The sequence below is a fragment of the Oncorhynchus kisutch genome, linkage group LG30 (genome assembly GCF_002021735.2).
Source record: "Oncorhynchus kisutch isolate 150728-3 linkage group LG30, Okis_V2, whole genome shotgun sequence".
Lineage (NCBI taxonomy): Eukaryota > Metazoa > Chordata > Actinopteri > Salmoniformes > Salmonidae > Oncorhynchus > Oncorhynchus kisutch.
This window is the reverse complement of record NC_034203.2, coordinates 11,496,167-11,516,137: the sequence shown is the minus strand read 5'-3', so window position 1 is coordinate 11,516,137 and position 19,971 is coordinate 11,496,167. Positions and strand designations below refer to the sequence as shown.

Below are 19,971 nucleotides of genomic sequence, written 5' to 3'. Positions count from 1 at the left end.
CATACACTTAGGTTGGAGTCATTTAAACTCATTTTTCAACCACTCCACAAATGTCTTGTTAACAAACTATAGTTTTGGCAAGTCAGTTAGGACATCTGTCATTTTTCCAACAATTGTTTACAGACAGATTATTTAACTTATATTTCACTGTATCACAATTCCAGTGGGTCAGAAGTTTATATACACTATGTTGACTGTGCCTTTAAACAGCTTGGAAAATACCAGAAAATTATGTCATGGCTTTAGAAGCTTCTAATAGGCTAATTGACATCATTTGAGTCAATTGTAGGTGTACCTGTGGATGTATTTCAAGGCCTACCTTCAAACTCAGTGCCTCTTTGCTTGACATCATGGGAAAATCAAAAGAAATGAGCCAAGACCTCAGAGAATAAATGTAGACCTCCACAAGTCTGGTTCATCCTTGGGAGCAATTTACAAATGCCTGAAGGTACCACGTTCATCTGTACAAGCAATAGTATGCAAGTATAAACACCATGGGACCATGCAGCCATCATACTGCTCAGGAAGGAGACGCGTTCTGTCTCCTAGAGATGAACGTACTTTTGTACAAAAAGTGCAAATCAATCCCAGAACAACAGCAAAGGCCCTTGTGAAGATGCTGGAGGAAACACGTACAAAAGTATCTATAGGCCGCTCACCAAGGAAGAAGCCACTGCTCCAAAACCACCATAATAAGCCAGACTACAGTTTGCAACTGCACATGGGGACAAAGATCGTACTTTTTGGAGAAATGTCCTCTGGCCTGATGAAACAAAAATAGAACTGTTTGGCCATAATGACCACCGAAGCCGAAGAACACCATCCCAACCATGATGCACGGGGGTGGCAGCATCATGTTGTGGGGGTGTTTTGCTGCAGGAGGGACTGGTGCACTTCATAACATAGATGGCATCATGAGGCTGGAAAATTATGTGGATATATTGAAGCAACCTCTCAAGACATCAGTCAGGAAGTTAAAGCTTGGTCACAAATGGGTCTTCCAAATGGACAATGACCCCAAACATACTTCCAAGGTTGTGGCAAAATGGCTTAAGGACAACAAAGTCAAGGTATTGCAGTGGCCACCACAAAGCCCTGACCTCAATCCTATAGAACATTTGTGGGCATAACTGAGTCCTACAAGGAGGCCTACAAACCTGACTCAGTTACACCAGCTCTGTCAGGAGGAATGGGCCAAAATTCACCCAACTTACTGTGGGAAGCTTGTGGAAGGCCACCCGAAACGTTTGACCCAAGTTAAACAATTTAAAGGCAATGCTACCAAATATTAATTGAGTGTATGTAAACCTGTGACCCACTGGGAATGTAATGAAAGAAATAAAAGCTGAAATAAATCATTCTCTCTACTATTATTCTGACATGTCACATTCTTAAAATAAAGTGGTGATCCTAACTGACCTAAAACAAGTTTTTTTTAACTCAGATTAAATGTCAGGAATTGTGAAAAACTGAGTTTAAATGTGTTTGGCTAAGATGTAAACTTCCGACTTCAACTGTCCATCACTGGACCCAACCCATCCCACCACTGATAGCTCCTGATTCAATTATTTTTCCATCTATCCCTTGCTAGTATGACTGTAGTCAACATAAACATGTTTTTATTTAGAATGATTGTTTAAACAAGCTCCTATTGAAATACACTTAGATAACCGTAATGTCATCTGAATTTCTTGTCATTGGGGAAAAAAACGTGTGTATCATTGTAGCATTCCATGGTGAACATTATTTCCAATAAGCATCCATGATGTCAAAAGCATGAAGACTCCTTTATTGAAAAGGTGGACAGGCGTACAGTAACAGTAAGCACTTAGAAACCCGTAGTAAACAGTTGTGTTTGGATTGTCGAGACTGCAGACAGGTGTTCTTGGGCCAAGTTTCCCAAAAGCATCATAACGCTAATTTCAATTTAGCCTTGAGATGCTTTTGGGAAACTGAGACCTGTTCAGGAGAGAAACATAGGAACGGCGTGTCTGAAACTAGGATCTCCTACTCTACTGATGTTATCCAGAAAATCCTGAAAGTTTCAGTGTTTTTGCTTTCTTTAATGGCAGACATAGGAAAACTAAAACATTTGGTTGAGTTCTGTAGTTGAAATCTGTCCCATTTTTTTTTTCTCTCCCAAAGCTCGGAAGGTAGCTACAAATAAATACTCCGCCTCCGACAAAGTCTATAGTTCTTCATTTCGGACATATATATAGAAATAATAAATAAACTGTACACAAAGCATTGTGAGGAAAGTATACAAAACAATAAATGAAATATACAAAACAATAAATGTTAGACAGTCATTGCGAGGGCTGGTGAACTTTTTGTTGCATGACAGCTGAGGAAGGCAGAAAGGCTTGCTTGAGTTCTTGACTGTTTGTGCTCCTTAGCTACGTTATGCATGACACTGGATTCTCTCCACCTTATATCAAATCTAGGCTGAAAGAAAACATATGCAAATATAAGGCTCCAGAAAGTGTCATTTCTAGATCTTTCGTAAAAACACGACATAAATTTACTCCACGATGACGGTTCAATGTTTGTGTTTCGTCCACAGATGAGTTTATCTTAGTTACTTGAAAACTCTCCCTATGAATCTTGCAGCAAAAAAAAAAAGTATATTTATCAAAATATATTGTGGTTAGTTACAAAAAGGTTAAATTCCATAACCTAACAAGTCCCCTATTTCAGCTGCAGTGGTCCAGCCTGTGCTGTGAATCAATTGTAATAATCAGGCCGTATAATACCAGAATACAGACAGAAAACTAACGTGGATGAGTCAAGTTACATTACACTCAACTGTGCTGGAAGTGCAGAGACTGGTGAAAGTACCATACAGAGTGCTTTGGTTTCTTTACAAATTCAATTCATCAAAACGTCCAACCATTCAAACATACCACTTACTTTAAGACAAGTACAGTTATCGGGGGATTAATTCTTCTGAAACCGAAAACCAATTTGGACAGAATGAGTGCATAGGGAGGGAGACGTGATCAACAATGCTGTCAGTCAGTCATTGATGGAAACTAGCCAGGGGCAAAATGGAAACTACAGTACGAATTGTGTCATGCTTGCCTGGCACTTGTACTGTCATTGGCTTTGTCCCTGTGAAGAGCAGAATATTGACCAATGACAAAGGGAAAGGGGGGGAAACATTCTGGCACAGAGAACTGGCCCATGACAGAATTGCGCTTGAGTGGCACATCTTTCACACATCTCTGAAATAGTTTGGCAAATATTACAACCTTTTCTTCACAAACCCAGATGACATAGTACATGCTACCAATGTATCTTATTTGGTAATTCAACTGGTGGAAAATGTGACCAGTGGTGATGTTACCTGTGGGAAACGTGAGACCTACTGTGTTGTAACAACAATAATGGACTTGAAAGGGCATTGTCCACAGACCTACTGTCAAACAGTTCTTATCTTAGTCCAGGTTCCCCCCCAAAAACAACCAGTTCTCCTAATGTGCCAGGCTATGTAAGTGCTGGTCACACCGTCCTCCAATGTGTTCATGGATTGGCACAAGCCCTTTCAAGCAGGACATTGGCTGTGAGTTCAATTGTAAAAGTGCTAAAAGTGGAGGCAGACTGATGAAAATGGGTGACGTAAAGAGGTTAAAGATACACACACAATTACAGCATAGAGCCGTGTGTTTACACTTTGAGTGACGTTCAATAAATAAAATCATACAGAAAAGGGTTTGAAGTCTTAACTGAAGTCTTAACCCAAAGTGCTTTGGGTACAATAAAACCATAACTAAACCCAATCCAATTAACATACCTATAGTCAATTTACAGTAGGCATGGGCATTTTCAATGCCTTGAATTGTATTACACGGGCTGACTTCAATTCCCGAATTTCAACACTGGGAGGCGCCAGGTGCAAACAGCATAGCTTTGTCTTACTTTTATGCCCCGACAACGACTGGCTCAGGGTTCGTTTTTGTAGGTGTACACGTAACGGGTCGGGTTAGGACTGTGTGAGGAAGAACGGACCCTAAACCAATTGTTTTAGAGTTTGTAATGCTGCTGTAGTGCTGCTGCTTCAGTCAATCTTAGCACAAGACCCCATGCGAGGCACCTAGTAGCAGTTGCAACAGTGGTACCCAAAAAGTGTTGTTGCTGCATTTGAAACAATCTCTTCCTCAAACCATTCTGAAGGCCTGCTCTGTACTTTGTCCTTTTGTGGTACATATCTGGTAAGGTCTGCAGTTGACCAGTAAAAACCACTTCCTGCACTCTTTTGAAAGGCCTTGAATAAAATATCAAATCATCAACAGTTGTGAAGGCAGGCAAACATTGCCATTGGCCAAATTCCTGTTTATTGCGCTGTGTGGCATAAAGTCTCAAAAGACATTATGGCGTTTGTTGTTACTAAGTTCAACGCGCCGTCAATTGTTTCAAGCAGTCATAAGTAGTCAAAAGGAAGACGTGTCCCCGCAAAATTCCTCGCTCCTTCGTTGTAGACCTGGCTGTCAAAACAGGAAGGTTGGTTACCTCAGCGTCTCTTGAAAAACGTAAGCCAAACACGGTGACGCATGTTCAACTCCGAAACATATCGGTAAAACACAAAAGACCAGCTCAAAAGCACGGTTTCCTGTCCTCTGCAACCTAACAAATAGGAACCGTGGGGCTCTCCTCTCTCCAGTGCAAGGTGACTGCTGTGTAAGTGCAGACTTCCTGAACGCACCCCCTTTACGTTCTCTACCTCAGCTTTGTCCTGCATTCAGTCCAAGGAAGCCAAAGATGGGGGGGGGGGGGTAAAGGGTTCAGGGGGAGGCACAGAAAATCAACAAAAAAAACGAACAAAAAAGAACATTGCACTGGTGTTATGTACCTAGCCTGAAGCGTCTCACACCGGCGTTACCTTCTTGGTCATGTTCTTTGTCTTCGGCTGCCTCCTTGTCTGGGTCAGAGTCGGTGGACAAAGTCGTGCCACCGAGATTGAGGACTGAGGTGGTCATTTTGGAAAGCCCCTGATAGTGTGGGTGAGCAGTGGCAGACACGGAATGGAGTCTGCTGTCCGGGTCAGTTCTAGAATGCTCCGTCCCAGTGCTACTGAACCCCTCCTCCTCTTCTGGGGGGCTCTCTGTGTCGGACTCGCCTTCCTCCTCTAGGGTCAGCTCAAACTGGAATTTGTCTGCGATGGAAGATCCACCCCCTCCGGACCCCATGGCTCCCCCAGGCAGGCCCACCTTGTCCTGGGCCTCGGGCGTAGGCGAGGGGCTGTGGGGGATCATGCTCTGGTACCACTCGCGGTTGTCCTCTAGCGTGTCTAGGATCTCCTGGGCGTCGGGATGGACCAGGTCAGCCCACGTCTCCCACAGAGGGTGAACGATGTAGTCTATGAAGCCCACCTGGAGGGGAAGAGGAATATATTCATTGACATATTTGCCAGAGAGGCAGACCTTTATCCCGAAACAGACAGCGTATGTCTCTATGCATGTGTACATAGTGTGTATCTGTGTCTCTGTGCTTGTGTGTGTCGTAACCGCACCTGGTTCTTCTCGATGGAGGCGTTGTGTTTGTCACACATAGGGCTGATCTCCATGCCCTTGTCCCTCTCCCTGTCCCCCTGGGTGAAGAACTCCACCATGATGCGGTCGGTCCACTGGCGGTACAGCTCCAGGGGCTTGGTGGGGTTACTGAGGTCAGCACAGTGAACCATGTTCTGGAGGACCTGGAGAAACCCAAAACCCACTTCTTATTGAGCATTGAGGAATGAAACGGCCGTAGAATCATACCAGTCAATCAATCCAATCTATTTTGTAAAGCCCTTTTTACGTCACCAGTTGTCACAAAGTGCTTATACAGCAACACAGCCCCCCAAAAAACTCAAAGAGCAAGCAATGCAGATGTAGAAGCACGGTGGCTAGGAAAAACTCCCTAGAAAGACAGGAACCTAGAGAGGAACCAGGATCCGAGGGGTAGCCCATTCCATTTCTGGATGTGCTGGGTGGAGATTTTGAGAGTACATGGCCATTAAGGCCAAATCGTTCTTCAAGATGTTCAAAAGTTCATAGATGACCATAAGGGTCAAATAGCAATCACAGTGAGGGTGCAACAAATCAGCACCTCGGGAGTAAATGTCTGTTGGCTTCTCATGTCCGAGCATTCAGAGGTCGAGACAGCAGGTGCGGTAATATGACAGTAATATTTTCCCAATGGTTCAGTTGGTAGGAGCATGGTGCTGTCAGTTTAGGTAAATGTTTTAGGGTTCAATTCCTGAATATGCCAAATACACTGAATGAATGGGTTAATTGTAAGAGGCTTGGGATGAAAGTGTCAGCCAAAATGGCCATATTATTCTGGTCAGTTATGCTGAATACGAATCCTTGCTAAGAGAATGAATGGGATTCTTTCTGAGTCTAACCTGGATGCGATCTCCATAGTTGTCCAGCAGCAGCACTCCAGAGCTGGTCACTTTCTTGGTCTCCACCATGGTCTTCAGGTCCGCCAGCAGGTTCATGTGTTTGGACATGTCTGTGGCTAACACCATGTCTATGACCATCTTGCGTAGGGACTGTCTCTGTTTCTTGCTGAGGTTCTGGAAGATGTCACAGTTGTTCTCCTGCAGCAGCTTGAAGCCCACAGCCAGGTGGTGGTTCTCCAGGACTGACACGTCATTATACATCAGGGCCAGCTCTGAGTCTGAACGGACACACAGGAGAGAATGGAACAGTGTTGGACAGACAAAGACAGATATATATACGCACAGTGGTCAAACTGGTGGCGTGCGGGCCAGATGTGGCCCGTGAATTGATTTTAATGTGGACACACAAAGGATTCCAAGATTTGAAACATCTACATCCTAGTGCCCCATGTGAACTCACTGGTGTTAATGAGGAACTGATTGGACACCCCCGGATGGTCCACATCATGTATAGCACTGGCAAACAAAGCAGCCAAGATCTCCAAGTCAGTGAACACAGCCTGCAGAGATGGTAGAAACACAGGGATGTTAATGCAGGTAAATACCGTATGTGTGTGGGACTCATACATAGATGTAACAACAATACGGTATTAAAAATACCGTATTGTTAGTTTCTAGCTAAAAAGTTGTATTGTATTAACGTACCTCCAGGGCGGGGGTGGAGAGAAGGACGTGGGTGGACTGGACCACGTCTGCAGCATGGATGTTGTTGTGGTAGGCCACGTCGTGGTGGTAGTGGTCCTCCAGGGTCATCATGAAGGTGATGAAGGTGTCTGCAGGGATCTTGAAGGACTTCCGCAGCTCTCGCTCCTATAGAGGAAACATTAAGAGAGACTACTTAATTAGAGATCATTCTATGTAGAGAAATGTCATTTGAATCACATGAAACACACTTTCTATCCTTCAAGACAACAGTGACATCATCTAAGTTTCCCAAACAGTATCTTTGTGGACGCAGATGGATGACATACCTGGAAAATGGAATACATCGCCACCGTCAGTGGACGATTCGCAGAATATTCAGATATCTTGAAAATATCCACACCCCATTGGTTTATCTCTTCCAACTCCTGCCACATGGAAAAACATTTCAGTTAGAAAGAACAACAGATCCTTTACCCCCAAAATGTGCTGGGGGCTACTAGCTCCTGTCATAAGTGACAACTTGTGACAGAACAGAACCTTAAAAAGGAGGCATGTTCTAGTTAAATCGTCAGAAAATAAGGGTTGTGTAGACTACCTTGGCAAGGAGGCTCTCCTGACTGGAAGGGACCCCGAAGCGGGGAATGCTGGAGGGGGCCACACTGGGGATCAGGATAGGCTTCTTTACCCCCACGATCTGGGACATGGGGCGCTTCTTCTTGTCCGTCTTCTCCTTGGTGGGCGGAGACATGATCTCCATGTCGTGTTGCTTTTCTGTGGTACGGACAGACACGGCGCGTTATTACACATTGGCACCGTGACAACCATAGGTTCAGAATGGTTGTCTATTGAAACTAGGGCTGGTGCCACTTTACATTGAGTTGAAGTGCCACAGATATCATATGGTTACATGGAATTATATTGTAATGGTGTAATGACATGTCACTATACAATACATATACATTAGTAACTATTAGGTCCACATAACAGGCCTCTACTAGCACAGTCAGTGAAGGCTTGTGGTGGGGGGGGAGAGAGAGAGAGAGAGAGAGGTACCTAGGAAGGTGCTGGAGATGAACTCTGACACCTGGTTCCCTGATCTGCTGGTCTCTGATAGCTGAGTAAGCTCCCTGTTCAGCATCCTCTTGAACTGGGGAGACAAATCACAACACACTGCATCACTCTGACTGTACCAATATACTTTCTACTGTAGACAGTGGACATACACATGGTAGGCACATGTACAGTACACAATGAGACATTTAGTAGTATGCAGTAAATGGTGTGTCACTTGCCATCCAACCAGCTGAAATAATACACTCTTAGAAAAAAAGGTGCTATCTAGAACCTAAAATTGGTTCTCCGGCTTTCCCCATAGGAGAACCCTTTGAAGATCCCTTTTTGGTTCCACAGAGGGCTCTACGTGGAACCCAAAAGGGTTCTACCTGGAACCAAAAAGGATTCTCCTATGGGGACACCTCAAGAACCCTTTTGGAACACTGTAGTGCAGTAATACCACTTCACATACAGCGGTAACCTTTTCTGAGTATGTCCTTCTGCAAGACTATGTAGCTGGCATTAACTTTTCTACTGAAGTGGATGAGAATAACACCATTGTCTTTCTGAGATGCAGGGATCTCTTCTCTATAAATATACACAATCTATACAAAAGTATGTGGACACCCCTTCAAATTAGTGGATTCGGGCTATTTCAGCCACACCCGTTGCTGAAAGGTGAATCAAATCGAGCATACAGCCATGCAATCTCCATAGACAAACATAGGCAGTAGAATGGCCTTACTGAAGAGCTCAGTGACTTTCAACGTGGCACCGTCATAGGATGCCACCTTTCCAACAAGTCAATTTGTCAAATTTCTTCCCTGCTAGAGCTGACCCGGTCAACTGTAAGTGTTGTTATTGTGAGGTGGAAACGTCTAGGAGCAACAACGGCTCAGCCGCGAATGGTAGGCCACACAAGTTCACAGGACAGGACTGCCGAGTGCTGAAGCGCGTAGCGTGTAAACATCGTCTGTCCTCGGTTGCAACACTCATCACCAAGTTCCAAACTGCCTCTGGAAGCAACGTCAGCAGACAATGACATTCTAGATGATTCTGTGCTTCCAACTTTGTGGCAACAGTTTGGGGAAGGCACTTTCCTGTTTCAGCATGACAATGCCCCCGTGCACAAAACGAGGTCCATACAGAAATGGTTTGTCAAGATCAGTGTGGAAAAACTTGACTGGCCTGCACAAAGCCCTGTCCTCAACCCCATCAAATGGGATTAATAGGATCGACAACTGCGAGCCAGGACTAATCGCCTAACATTATTGCCCGACCTCACTAATACTCTTGTGGCTGAATGGAAGCAAGTCCCCGCAGCAATGTTCCAACATCTAGTGGAAAGCCTTCCCAGAAGAGTGGAGGCTGTTGTACCAGCAATGGGGGACCAACTCCATATTAATGCCCATGATTTTGGAATGAGATGTTCAACTTTGTACCTCAAAGTTGGTTCAAGAACGTTCTGGGGAAATGTACAAACCGTTTCCCGCAACGTAGCAAACGTTCAAGGGAACTGAATGCACCTCAGTATGTAGGCGATCTAGTTTGAGGCGTTTCTTTCACGTTTCTTTTACGTTAGGTGGGCCCTAGGTTGCTCAGCAAGCGTAAACAGTCGTGATCGGTACTCCGGACTGCCAGTCATCATCTAGCTCTAGTATGAGCCCGCCCCCTCGGTGACAGTCAATCAAGTGACGCCTTAGTTTCATGTAGTGTACATTCATTGTTCCCTGTGCTTCACTCATAGTGGCTAGAGTACAGGCTGGCTAGAATATCACCATTAGGAGGAGCTTACAGAGGAGGCTGAGTAGACAACTCTTCCTTCATAGGTGCAGAAGATGATCAAACAACGTATTATGTAATCATCATACACAAGGATAATAGAGATCCCCCTCTCTGAAACAGTGGCAGTCTGCTCGGAAGACGCACACCCACAGATATATATATATATATATATATATATACACAGTGGGCTCTAAAAGTATTTCGGAGAGTGATGCATTTTTTGTCCTTTTGACTCTGTACTCCAGCACTTTGGATTTGAAATGATGCAATGACGATGAGGTTAATTTGAGAGTATTTTCATCTATATCGGTTGAAGCGCTTAGAAATTACAGCAGTTTTTGTACACAGTCCCCCCCCCCCCCCCCATTGTGTCAGTTTGGAGTCACTTTTATTGTAAATAAGATTAGAATATGTTTCTAAATAATTCTACATTCATATGGATGCTACCATGATGAGTGAGAAAGTTAGACTCATAAATATCATAGCCCCAAGATATGCTAACTTCTCACCATTTACAATAACATGGGAGGTTAGCATTTTTGAGGGGGTGTGATATTTGTGATTCTGTAACTTTGTCACTCATCATTATTCACGATTCATTCAGGACTATCCGTAATCATGGTAGCATCCACATTTAATGTAGAAGTGTTCAGAAACATATTCAATTCTTATTTACAATTAAAGTCAATCCAAAATGACACAATACATTATTTACCATTAATTTCTATTGGGCAAAGTTGTACTACTTTAACAGGCTTAGAAAGGAATTTGTCCCAATACTTTAGGTCCCCTAAAATGGAGGGACTATGTACAAAAAAGTGCTGTAATTTCTAAACAGTTCACCCGATATAGACAAAAATACCCTGAAATGAATGTTGACAGTCTGCACTTTAACCTCAGTCATTGTATCATTTCAAATCCAAAGTGCTGGAGTACAGAGCCAAAACAACACGTGTCGCTGTCCCAATACTTTTGTCGCTCACTTTATATGGGTCATTCTACAGAAGTGGTACAAATTGGGGGTTGGAACATTTAAAAAAAAAATCCCATTTGTATAGTAGTTTTCCCAAACTTTCAGCACACATCTTCCAACATATTTTTTATTTATTTATTTAACCTTTATTTAACCAGGTAGGCAAGTTGAGAACAAGTTCTCATTTACAATTGCGACCTGGCCAAGATAAAGCAAAGCAGTTCGACAGATACAACGACACAGAGTTACACATGGAGTAAAACAAACATCAGGTAGACATATAGAGTATAATCGAGGGCTTTGTACTGTATTTATTTAACAATATATTTGCTATTGCCTTGGATTAAATTAGAACATACCATGATGTAAAGAAATTTTTGGAGATTTAACCGTTTTTTATTTTTTTTTTAAATAGCGTTTTTGAGATGGGACTGCAATTTGCACCACTTCTGTAGAATCAACCATATGTGAGACACGCAAACTTCTTACACACACACACACACACAAAGATAAAGGGACACATCTGCATGCACATTCATGAATGGACGTTATGGACTCACTCTACGCTCACGCACTCCTGGATGCACACACACACTCATACACATGCCCACACACACACACACACACACACACACACACACACACACACACACACACACACGCTGCAAAGACAGTATCACTTACCAACTAACTGCAAATAACTCTGCAAACAAGGACACCTGTACTACACATTCATTCACCGAGAAACACGTGTATCTTATCCCAGCCCAGCCCATCTTACCTCAATGTACATCCTCGACACAAAAAACAAGTAATTGACTTCGGGCATTTCAGCACCAAATAAATCATGGAGTAGAAAGAAATTAATTAAAGACCAGATTCCTTCCTTTAGCTACTGTACTGTGTTTACGGTCCCTGGTACCGTACAAGCAGAACACACTCCGTGCTCCTGTCCTGCTTGCCTGAACTCCTCAATTCCACTGCAAGCAGACAGTCCACAAGAAAGCCTTTTTCCCACACGCTACAGGAATGGGCGAAGATAAAGAGTTTGCTCGCAAAAGGTAGCGCGAAAGCCAGGCTGAGGATGCGGGGTGCTGGGGAGCATGGCCGACAAATGACTCCTGCCTCTCTCCCTCAGCAGCACTATTCTGCCTGCTCTGTGTGTAAACTCCCAACTCCAACCCCCCCCCCCCCCCCCCCCCAACCCCCTTCCATATTGCCCAAAGGAAGGAGCCGATCGGTGGCCTGCTGCATCAGAGGCTGGGACAGGGGGACAGAGCTCATTGGCCCATGGTAGAGGAGACAGGTGGGGGCTGGTTGGGTTGGAGGCGGGGGGTTGAGACTGCACCATATGTACCAAGTTTGAAGATGATGTGAGGGAGCCCGATGCCTTGAATGGCTGAGGTATTTATTTCACATATATATGAACGCATGGATGCGTTGCTAGTACTGACATGATGACGCTATGAGGAAAGAGAAAATCCTCATAGGAAAATGGGAGAATGGGATGATTTGGCATGATATGCAATACGCTGTAGTATCATTATCATATTATACATGTAAAAATCCCAGATATTTGCAGAAAGCAGAGTAGAAAATACATTATTTTAGAAGTAGAAGATATTTTCAGAAATCCATTGCACATTACACACTGAACGAAAATAAATGCAACAATTTCAAAGGTTTTACTGATTTACAGTTCATATAATCTAATCTATGGATTTCACATGACTGGGAATACAGATATGCATCTGTTGGTCACAGATACCTTTAAAAAAAGGGAGGGGGCGTGGATCAGAAAACCAGTCCGTATCTGGTGTGACCACCATTTGCCTCATGCAGCGTGACACATCTCCTTCGCATAGAGTTGATTAGGCTGTTGATTGTAGCCTGGGGAATGTTGTCCCACTCCTCTTCAGTGGCTGTGCGAAGTTGCTGGATATTGGCATGAACTGGAACACGCTGTTGTACATGTCGACCCAGAGCATCTCAAACATGCTCAATGGGTGAAATGTCTGGTGTGTATGAAGGCCATGAAAGAACTGGGACATTTTCAGCGTTCAGGAATTGTGTACAGATCCTTGCGACATGGGGTCGTACATTATCATGCTGAAACATGAGGTGATGGTGGTGGGATGAATGGCACAACAATGGGCCTCAGGATCTCATCACGGTATCTCTGTGCATTCAAATTGCCATTGATAAAATGCAATTGTGTTGGTTGTCTGTAGTTTATGCCTGCCCATAATATAACCCCACCGCCACCATGGGGCACTCTGTTCACAAGGTTGACATCAGCAAACCGCTCGCCCACACAAGTCCATACACGCTGTCTGCCATCTGCCTGTTACAGTTGAAACTAGGATTCATCCGTGAAGAGCCCACTTCTCCAGCGTGCCAGTGGCCATCGAAGGTGAACATTTACCCACTGAAGTTGGTGACAACGCCAAACTGCAGTCAGGTCAAGACCCTGTTGAGGACGACGAGCACGCAGATGAGCTTCCCTGAGATGTTTTCTGACAGTCCTTTGGTTGTGCAAACCCACAGTTACATCAGCTGTCCGGCTGGCTTGTCTCAGACCATCTCGCAGGTATAGAGGTATAGAAGCCAGATGTGGAGGTCCTGGTCTGGGCTGATGTGGTTACACGTGGTCTGCAGTTGTGAGGCCAGTTGGACGTACTGCCAAATTCTCTAAAACGACGTTGGAAGCAGCTTATCGTAGAGATTCAATTTTCTGGCAACAGACATTCCTGCAGTCAGCATGCCAATTGCATGCTTCCTGAAAACTTGAGGCATCTGTGGCATTGTGTTGTGTGACAAAACTGCACATTTTAGAGTTGCCTTTTATGTCTCCCAGCACAAGGTGCACCTGTGTAATGATCATGCTGTTTAATCAGCTTCTTGAAATGCCACACCTGTCAAGTGAATGGATTATCTTGGCAAAGGAGAAATGCTAACTAACAGGGATGTAAACAAATTTGTGCACAAAATTTGAGAGAAATAAGCTTTTTGTGCATATTGAACATTTCTGGGATATTTTATTTCAGCTTATTTATTCAGTATATTTCTTGATACAATACAATGTGGTGAAGATGGTTAACATACAAACTTGGTCAAATAGACCATACAAAGATGTATGGCAAAGGGTGAAATATTCATGAAGACAAACACTTTTCTTTTATAGGAAAAATCAAGTGATGCAGAAACATCACCGAGCCCTCTCCTGCGAGTTGTTGCAAGGTGCTAGCATGGATGATACCTCCCACTGGCTCTACCTTTTCATTGACTAATCTGCAGCACATGAAACACACCAACACGTGTGTGTGTGTGTGTGTGTGTGTGTGTGTGTGTGTGTGTGTGTGTGTGTGTGTGTGTGTGTGTGTGTGTGTGTGTGTGTGTGTGTGTGTGTGTGTGTGTGTGTGTGTGTGTGTGTGTGTGTGTGTGTGTGACTGGCGTGAGTGTGGTGTGTGCATCCAGACAGAGCCTGTGTGTGTTGGGTGGATGTGTGTGTACCCAGACAGAGCCTGTGTGTGTTGGATGGATGTGTGTGTACCCAGACAGAGCCTGTGTGTGTTGGGTGGATGTGTGTGTACCCAGACAGAGCCTGTGTGTGTTGGGTGGATGTGTGTGTACCCAGACAGAGCCTGTGTGTGTTGGGTGGATGTGTATGTACCCAGACAGAGCCTGTGTGTGTTGGGTGGATGTGTGTGTACCCAACGCACATGGCTCTTGCGTAGGCAGGCTAATCATGGAACCACACAAGCTATAAACGAAGAGTATTGTAGTGCTATTTTTTTGCTGGACATCATCATTTCTTAAAGTTTGTAGGCTACCAACAGATAGCCTATCGAATATCATTATAGAATATGCATAAAATGCCGACGCCCACACATATTGTCTCAATAAATTGTTTTGTGTTTAATACCCTCAAACACCAAGTTAGGCATACCTAATTGCAAAATAGGCCATCATCACTGTGGATGATAATTCTTCACATTTGCAATGAAACATGCAAATTGCATCTGCATTGCCAATCATTTGATCTCAATCAGTTTCATGGGAATATTCATTTAGAGCTTCATGAATTATTGTTTCATGAGCGAATTAGCGCAGATGGTGTTAAACTATAAGCCTTTCTGTATTTTGATTCAATCAAAGCACGGTCTGCTCTATTGAGTTTTGGCCGCATGCAGTTTCTTTTTGTTGACTAACTAACTAGCTAACCATCCTAAAATGTAATCGGAAATGAGGTGGTGTTTTTGGTATTACAGAATTACAGTATACTTTTGGTATTACAAGTTATACTAGTATTTTAACCAAGTGGAATTGTCATTTATTTAAATATACTTAAATCATACTTCATGAATATATTTAAGAACATCGACATATGTCCGTGATAAATATAATTTTGTATATTTAAAATGATAAAATGATAAGTTTGGATCCTGCCTGCTGATTGGTTGATAGCCATTAGTTATTCACAATAGTTCATGCAAAATGCCATGATGCCATGATGCCATTATTACATTTCAAGTATCAATGTGCATCCAGAGTCCCGCAGCCCAGCCAGCCATTCATAAACTTCATCACCCACGGAGAAAAGCATCTATACATTATTTCCCCATGCTTCTTGCCTAGCATTTGGTTTGGTACAGCGGGGGTAAACATGTTTATTTTATCAATGTAATCTTTTATTTAACTGGGCAAGTCAATTAAGAACAAAGTCTTATGTACAATGACAGCTTCGCCGTGTGCCAACCGCCCTGTGTAACATGTTGACTTAGCTTTTTTGGGATCTCCACTGTGCCAAGCATATGAAGGTGACGAGACTGACAGCTTCTTTGATCCAGGCCGAATTCATTTGTCAGGAATATTATAATGGATATATCCAAAGAATTGGCAATAGATGTGATTGTGTGTTAGCTTTAGTTGGTTAGCTAGCTAGCAAAGGAGAAGTAACGTTGGCTTAGCTATCTTATTGACTCGACAATCAGCTAATTGTTGTTTATTTCTAAATGATTAATTAATTAATTGTTAGCTGAAGTTCTTGTTGCCTATTTAAACATTATTTATTAAATTATTATTTATTGAAGTTCATGTCTCTCGTCATCATCATTGAACCGCTGCTAGCTAGCTACAGTACATGCTAATATATATATATTGCTCACGTTGACATAAGTGTGAAATAATATCATTTTTTTATTTGGGGGGCGTTTACGTCTTTTGGCTAAATGTGATACAAATTCTCTGTAGATTCATTTGGCTAGGTCACGATGCATACAGCATACAGCACTCTACATCGCAGTCATTCATGACAACTCTTCATAAAGCCAAGATGATTCTAAATCACTGGTGGGCCTTGAGCTGATATTGCATCTTGTTTAAGTCCATCATAGGGAATTAACTCAAACCGAACCAAATCTTGATGTAAGACATTAGTAGCTTCAACCTTACCATTGAAGTCAAGGGTACAGGTGACTCATTAAAGCACCCAGGGTTATCTGTGTGTGTGTGTGTGTGTGTGTGTGTGTGTGTGTGTGTGTGTGTGTGTGTGTGTGTGTGTGTGTGTGTGTGTGTGTGTGTGTGTGTGTGTGTGTGTGTGTGTGTGTGTGCGTGGTTTTACTATCCATACTAAGGATGGTAAAACAAAGAAACATTTGGTGGGGACATTTCTCCGGTCCCCAAAAGGAAAAATTATATTTTAGACTTAGGGGTTAGGTTTGCTGTTAGGGTTCCATTATGGTTAGAATTATAGTTAGGGGTTAAGGTTAGGGTTAGGTTAAGGGTTTGATTTAGGGTTTAGGGAAAATAGTATTTTGAATGGGAATCACTTGTTTGGTCCCCATAAAGATAGTAAAACAAATGTGTGTGTGACTGTACCTTGTTGGAGGCCATCTCGCTGACAGAGTGGCGTGTCTTCAGAGTCTCCAGCTGCTCCAGACACCAGTCCAGCTCGTCCAGAGTCTCCACGGCCAGCTGCTGGAACGGCTCCTCTGTCACACCCACACAAGGACAACACACAAGGAGATGAGCCCATTGATTCAAAGTGCTTTCAACGTTCAACGTTCATTCAAGAACCAATGATTCAATCCAGAATGTTGTCCAACAAACAAAGATGGGCAACCTTGTTAAGATCTCGCCCAACTTTTGTAAAGCAAAAAAATAAAAAATTTAAACTGCTGAATGAATAGTCAAACAAACTCAACCAATCACATACTTCAGAAACCCTCACCTGCCAAGGTTGTCTTGCACATGGATGGTGGGTTACTGCCAGTTCTCCTATGGACACAGACATCCCAGTTTGAGTCAAGTTTATAAATATATAAATATATAATGCATATCTATATCTACTTTGTATCTCCTGTTCACTTCATTGTTAAAGGATTTGGGGGACATGCGAGTTTGGGTATGAGAGGTGTAGATTGAACGTACTTGCTGGGTTGACGATCTTGCTGGTGGGTCAAAACGGCGAAGTTGCTTCTTACCGTCCTCAAACTGGCAAGTACCTACAAGAACGGTAACGATAAATAGGGTACGTCATCTCTACATTGTGATAGTTGAGGTCCGTCATGTATGAATAAAAACACATACAAATTGTTATTTCAACACTAGATTAGTGGGATTCATATTTACCCTGTGAGTGTTTGTATCCGATCAAATTTGCAGTTGAATGTAAGGTACCTCAATTGTTTGTGTAAAATATTTTTGTCAGAATGCCAAAAGCTACACTACAAAAAAAGTACCAAAAGTATGTGGACACATGCTCGTCGAACATCTCATTCCAAAATCATGGGCATTAGTATGGAGTTGGTCCCCCCTCTGCTGCTAAAACAGCCTCCACTCTTCTGGGAAGGCTTTCCACTAGATGTTGGAACGTTTCCGTGCAGGGACTTGCTTCCATTCAGCCATAAGAGCATTAGTGAGGTCGAGTAGTGATGTTGGGCGATTAAGCCTGTCTCACAGTCGGCGTTCCAATTCATCCCAAAGGTGTTCCGTGGGGTTGAGGACAGGGCTCTGTGCAAGCCAGTCAAGTTCTTCCACACCAATCTCGACAAACCATTTTTGTATGGACCACGCTTTTGTGCACAGGGAAATTGTCATACTGAAACAGGAAAAGGCCTTCCCCAAACTGTTGCCACAAAGTTGGAAGCACAGAATCGTCTAGAAAGTCATTGTATACTGTAGCATTTAAGATTTCCCTTCAGTGGAACTAATGGGCCTAATCCCAAACCATGAAAAACAGCCCCAGACCATTATTCCTCCTCCAACAAACTTTACAGTTGACACTATGCATTGGGGCAGGTAGCGTTCTCCTGGCATCCACCAAAACCCAGATGGTGTAGTATGTTTCCACTGCTCCAGAGTCCAATGGCAGCGAGCTTTACACCACTCCAGCCAACGCTTGGCGATCTTAGGCTTTTGTGCGGCTGCTCAGCCATGGAAACCCATTACATGAAGCTCCCGACGAACAGTTCTTGTGCTGACGTTGCTTCCTGAGGCAGAAAGGAACTTGGTAGTGAGTGTTGCAACCGAGGATAGACGATTTTTACACGCTACGCGCCTCAGCACTCGTTGGTCCCGTTCTGTGAGCTTGTGTGGCCTACCACTTCGCGGCTGAGCCGTTGTTACACCTAGACATTTCCTCTTCACAATAACAGCACTTACTGTTGACTGGTAGCAGCTCTAGCAGGGCAAAAAAAAATACGAACTGACTTGTTGGAAAGGTGGCATCCTATGCCAAGTTGAAAGTCACTTAGCTCTTCAGTAAGTTCATTCTACTGTCAATGTTTGTCTATGGAGATTGCATGGCGGTGTGCTCAATTGTATACACATGTCAGCAACGGGTGTGGCTGAAATAGCCGAAACCTCTAATTTGAAGGGGTGTCCACATACTGTTGTATGTATAGTGTACCTTATAAGCCCCACCCCATACGTCATACATGTCAGAGTCTGGGCACCCATCGAAATCTTGAGTCAGCACATTAAAAGAGACAGTATCTGGTTTCCTGCGGGTGTCTTACCAGTCAGCAGCCATATCGAGGGAATGCCGTATTAGATTCCTAGCTTGCTCAGTAAAGTGAGTCCAGCTGTGACGCACTTCCCCCGTCATAGGCCCGGCTGTCGGGATGCGCCAGCCACATGCCAAAGGCTGTTCCGGTGGTCCTCTCTACTAGTGTCACCGGTGCCTAGTGACAGCTGTGACTTCACTGGGGCAATGGCAACAACCTATTTATAGGTATTCTTTTTTTTAAAGTCTTAGTTACTCAGGGTTAGTCGGTGTTCAGTCAGATTTATGAGTTATTTCCTTGTTGTGTTGGTGTGCTTTAAGAAGGTGAAGCTACATTACAGCTAAATCTCATTCCATATATCTATTCTTTAAGTCTTTTGTATGTTTATTGGCTGGAGAGAGGTAGAGGTAAAGGTAGAAGAGAGACTGCTGAAAGAGCAACGAGCAGGATTCAAACCTATGCTAGCAGCAATACACTGGTCATGTGCTCCAGTGGCAGCAGCCTAGACCCCTAGACCCCCCCCACCCAAGTAATTTGCTGAATCATTTGTTTGGCTGAAAAACACAGGAAAGGGCACAATATTTCCAAAACTAACCTGTGCAAATGGTGTCACAATCATGTCTTCTCCATGTCTACAATGGAGAGAAAAAACGGAACAAAATGAGGTTACGTCTAGACATTGGTTTAGGCCATGTGGTCTTGATGTTTTCAAAGTACAGTAATGGAATCAGTGAAAAAGTTAAACAAATTGCAACCACTTAGTGCGCATAAAATATTTAGGTTAATTAATCCAACATACCTACTGTGGTACTAATGACTACTGTGCACATGACACATTTGCAATAATCCTAATCCTTAATCAGGACAGTTGATCAGTGTCTGAAATAAAACTTCAACAACCTGACATTAAAGCAAAGAAAAAAAAGAGAAGGGTAGATCAGGCCAGGTGAAATGCAGGTCAAACAAGGGATGCCATGCACTGTACATGTTATGAGCCCGTGAGGTAGGGAGACATTAAAGTGCAACTTGTAAAGTTATAGGGTTGGGGAGTTATGCTAAGG

At 43.4% G+C, this 19,971-nt stretch overlaps 1 protein-coding gene across 8 annotated transcripts in view; it reads right to left on the bottom strand.

Annotated features, from left to right (window-relative positions):
• Positions 1-1,768: 1,768 nt before the first annotated feature.
• Positions 1,769-19,971, bottom strand: part of pde4ca (phosphodiesterase 4C, cAMP-specific a) — a 64,873-nt gene continuing 46,670 nt past the window's right edge. For 4 of the 8 annotated variants that reach the window (XM_031809946.1, XM_031809949.1, XM_031809953.1 and 1 more), the window contains 12 exons: positions 19,506-19,542; positions 17,334-17,407; positions 17,134-17,180; positions 16,782-16,903; positions 8,144-8,237; positions 7,686-7,861; positions 7,417-7,515; positions 7,091-7,255; positions 6,846-6,945; positions 6,386-6,663; positions 5,510-5,692; positions 2,043-5,369 (listed from right to left, as the gene is read on the bottom strand). In XM_031809946.1, the coding sequence (XP_031665806.1) occupies positions 4,842-5,369; positions 5,510-5,692; positions 6,386-6,663; positions 6,846-6,945; positions 7,091-7,255; positions 7,417-7,515; positions 7,686-7,861; positions 8,144-8,237; positions 16,782-16,903; positions 17,134-17,180; positions 17,334-17,407; positions 19,506-19,542 (1,903 nt within the window). In that variant the 3' untranslated portion in view covers positions 2,043-4,841. Of the gene's footprint in view, positions 5,370-5,509; positions 5,693-6,385; positions 6,664-6,845; positions 6,946-7,090; positions 7,256-7,416; positions 7,516-7,685; positions 7,862-8,143; positions 8,238-16,781; positions 16,904-17,133; positions 17,181-17,333; positions 17,408-19,505; positions 19,543-19,971 lie in introns of all 8 variants that reach the window. The other 4 variants (XM_031809948.1, XM_031809950.1, XM_031809952.1 and 1 more) reach the window with 2 other exon arrangements.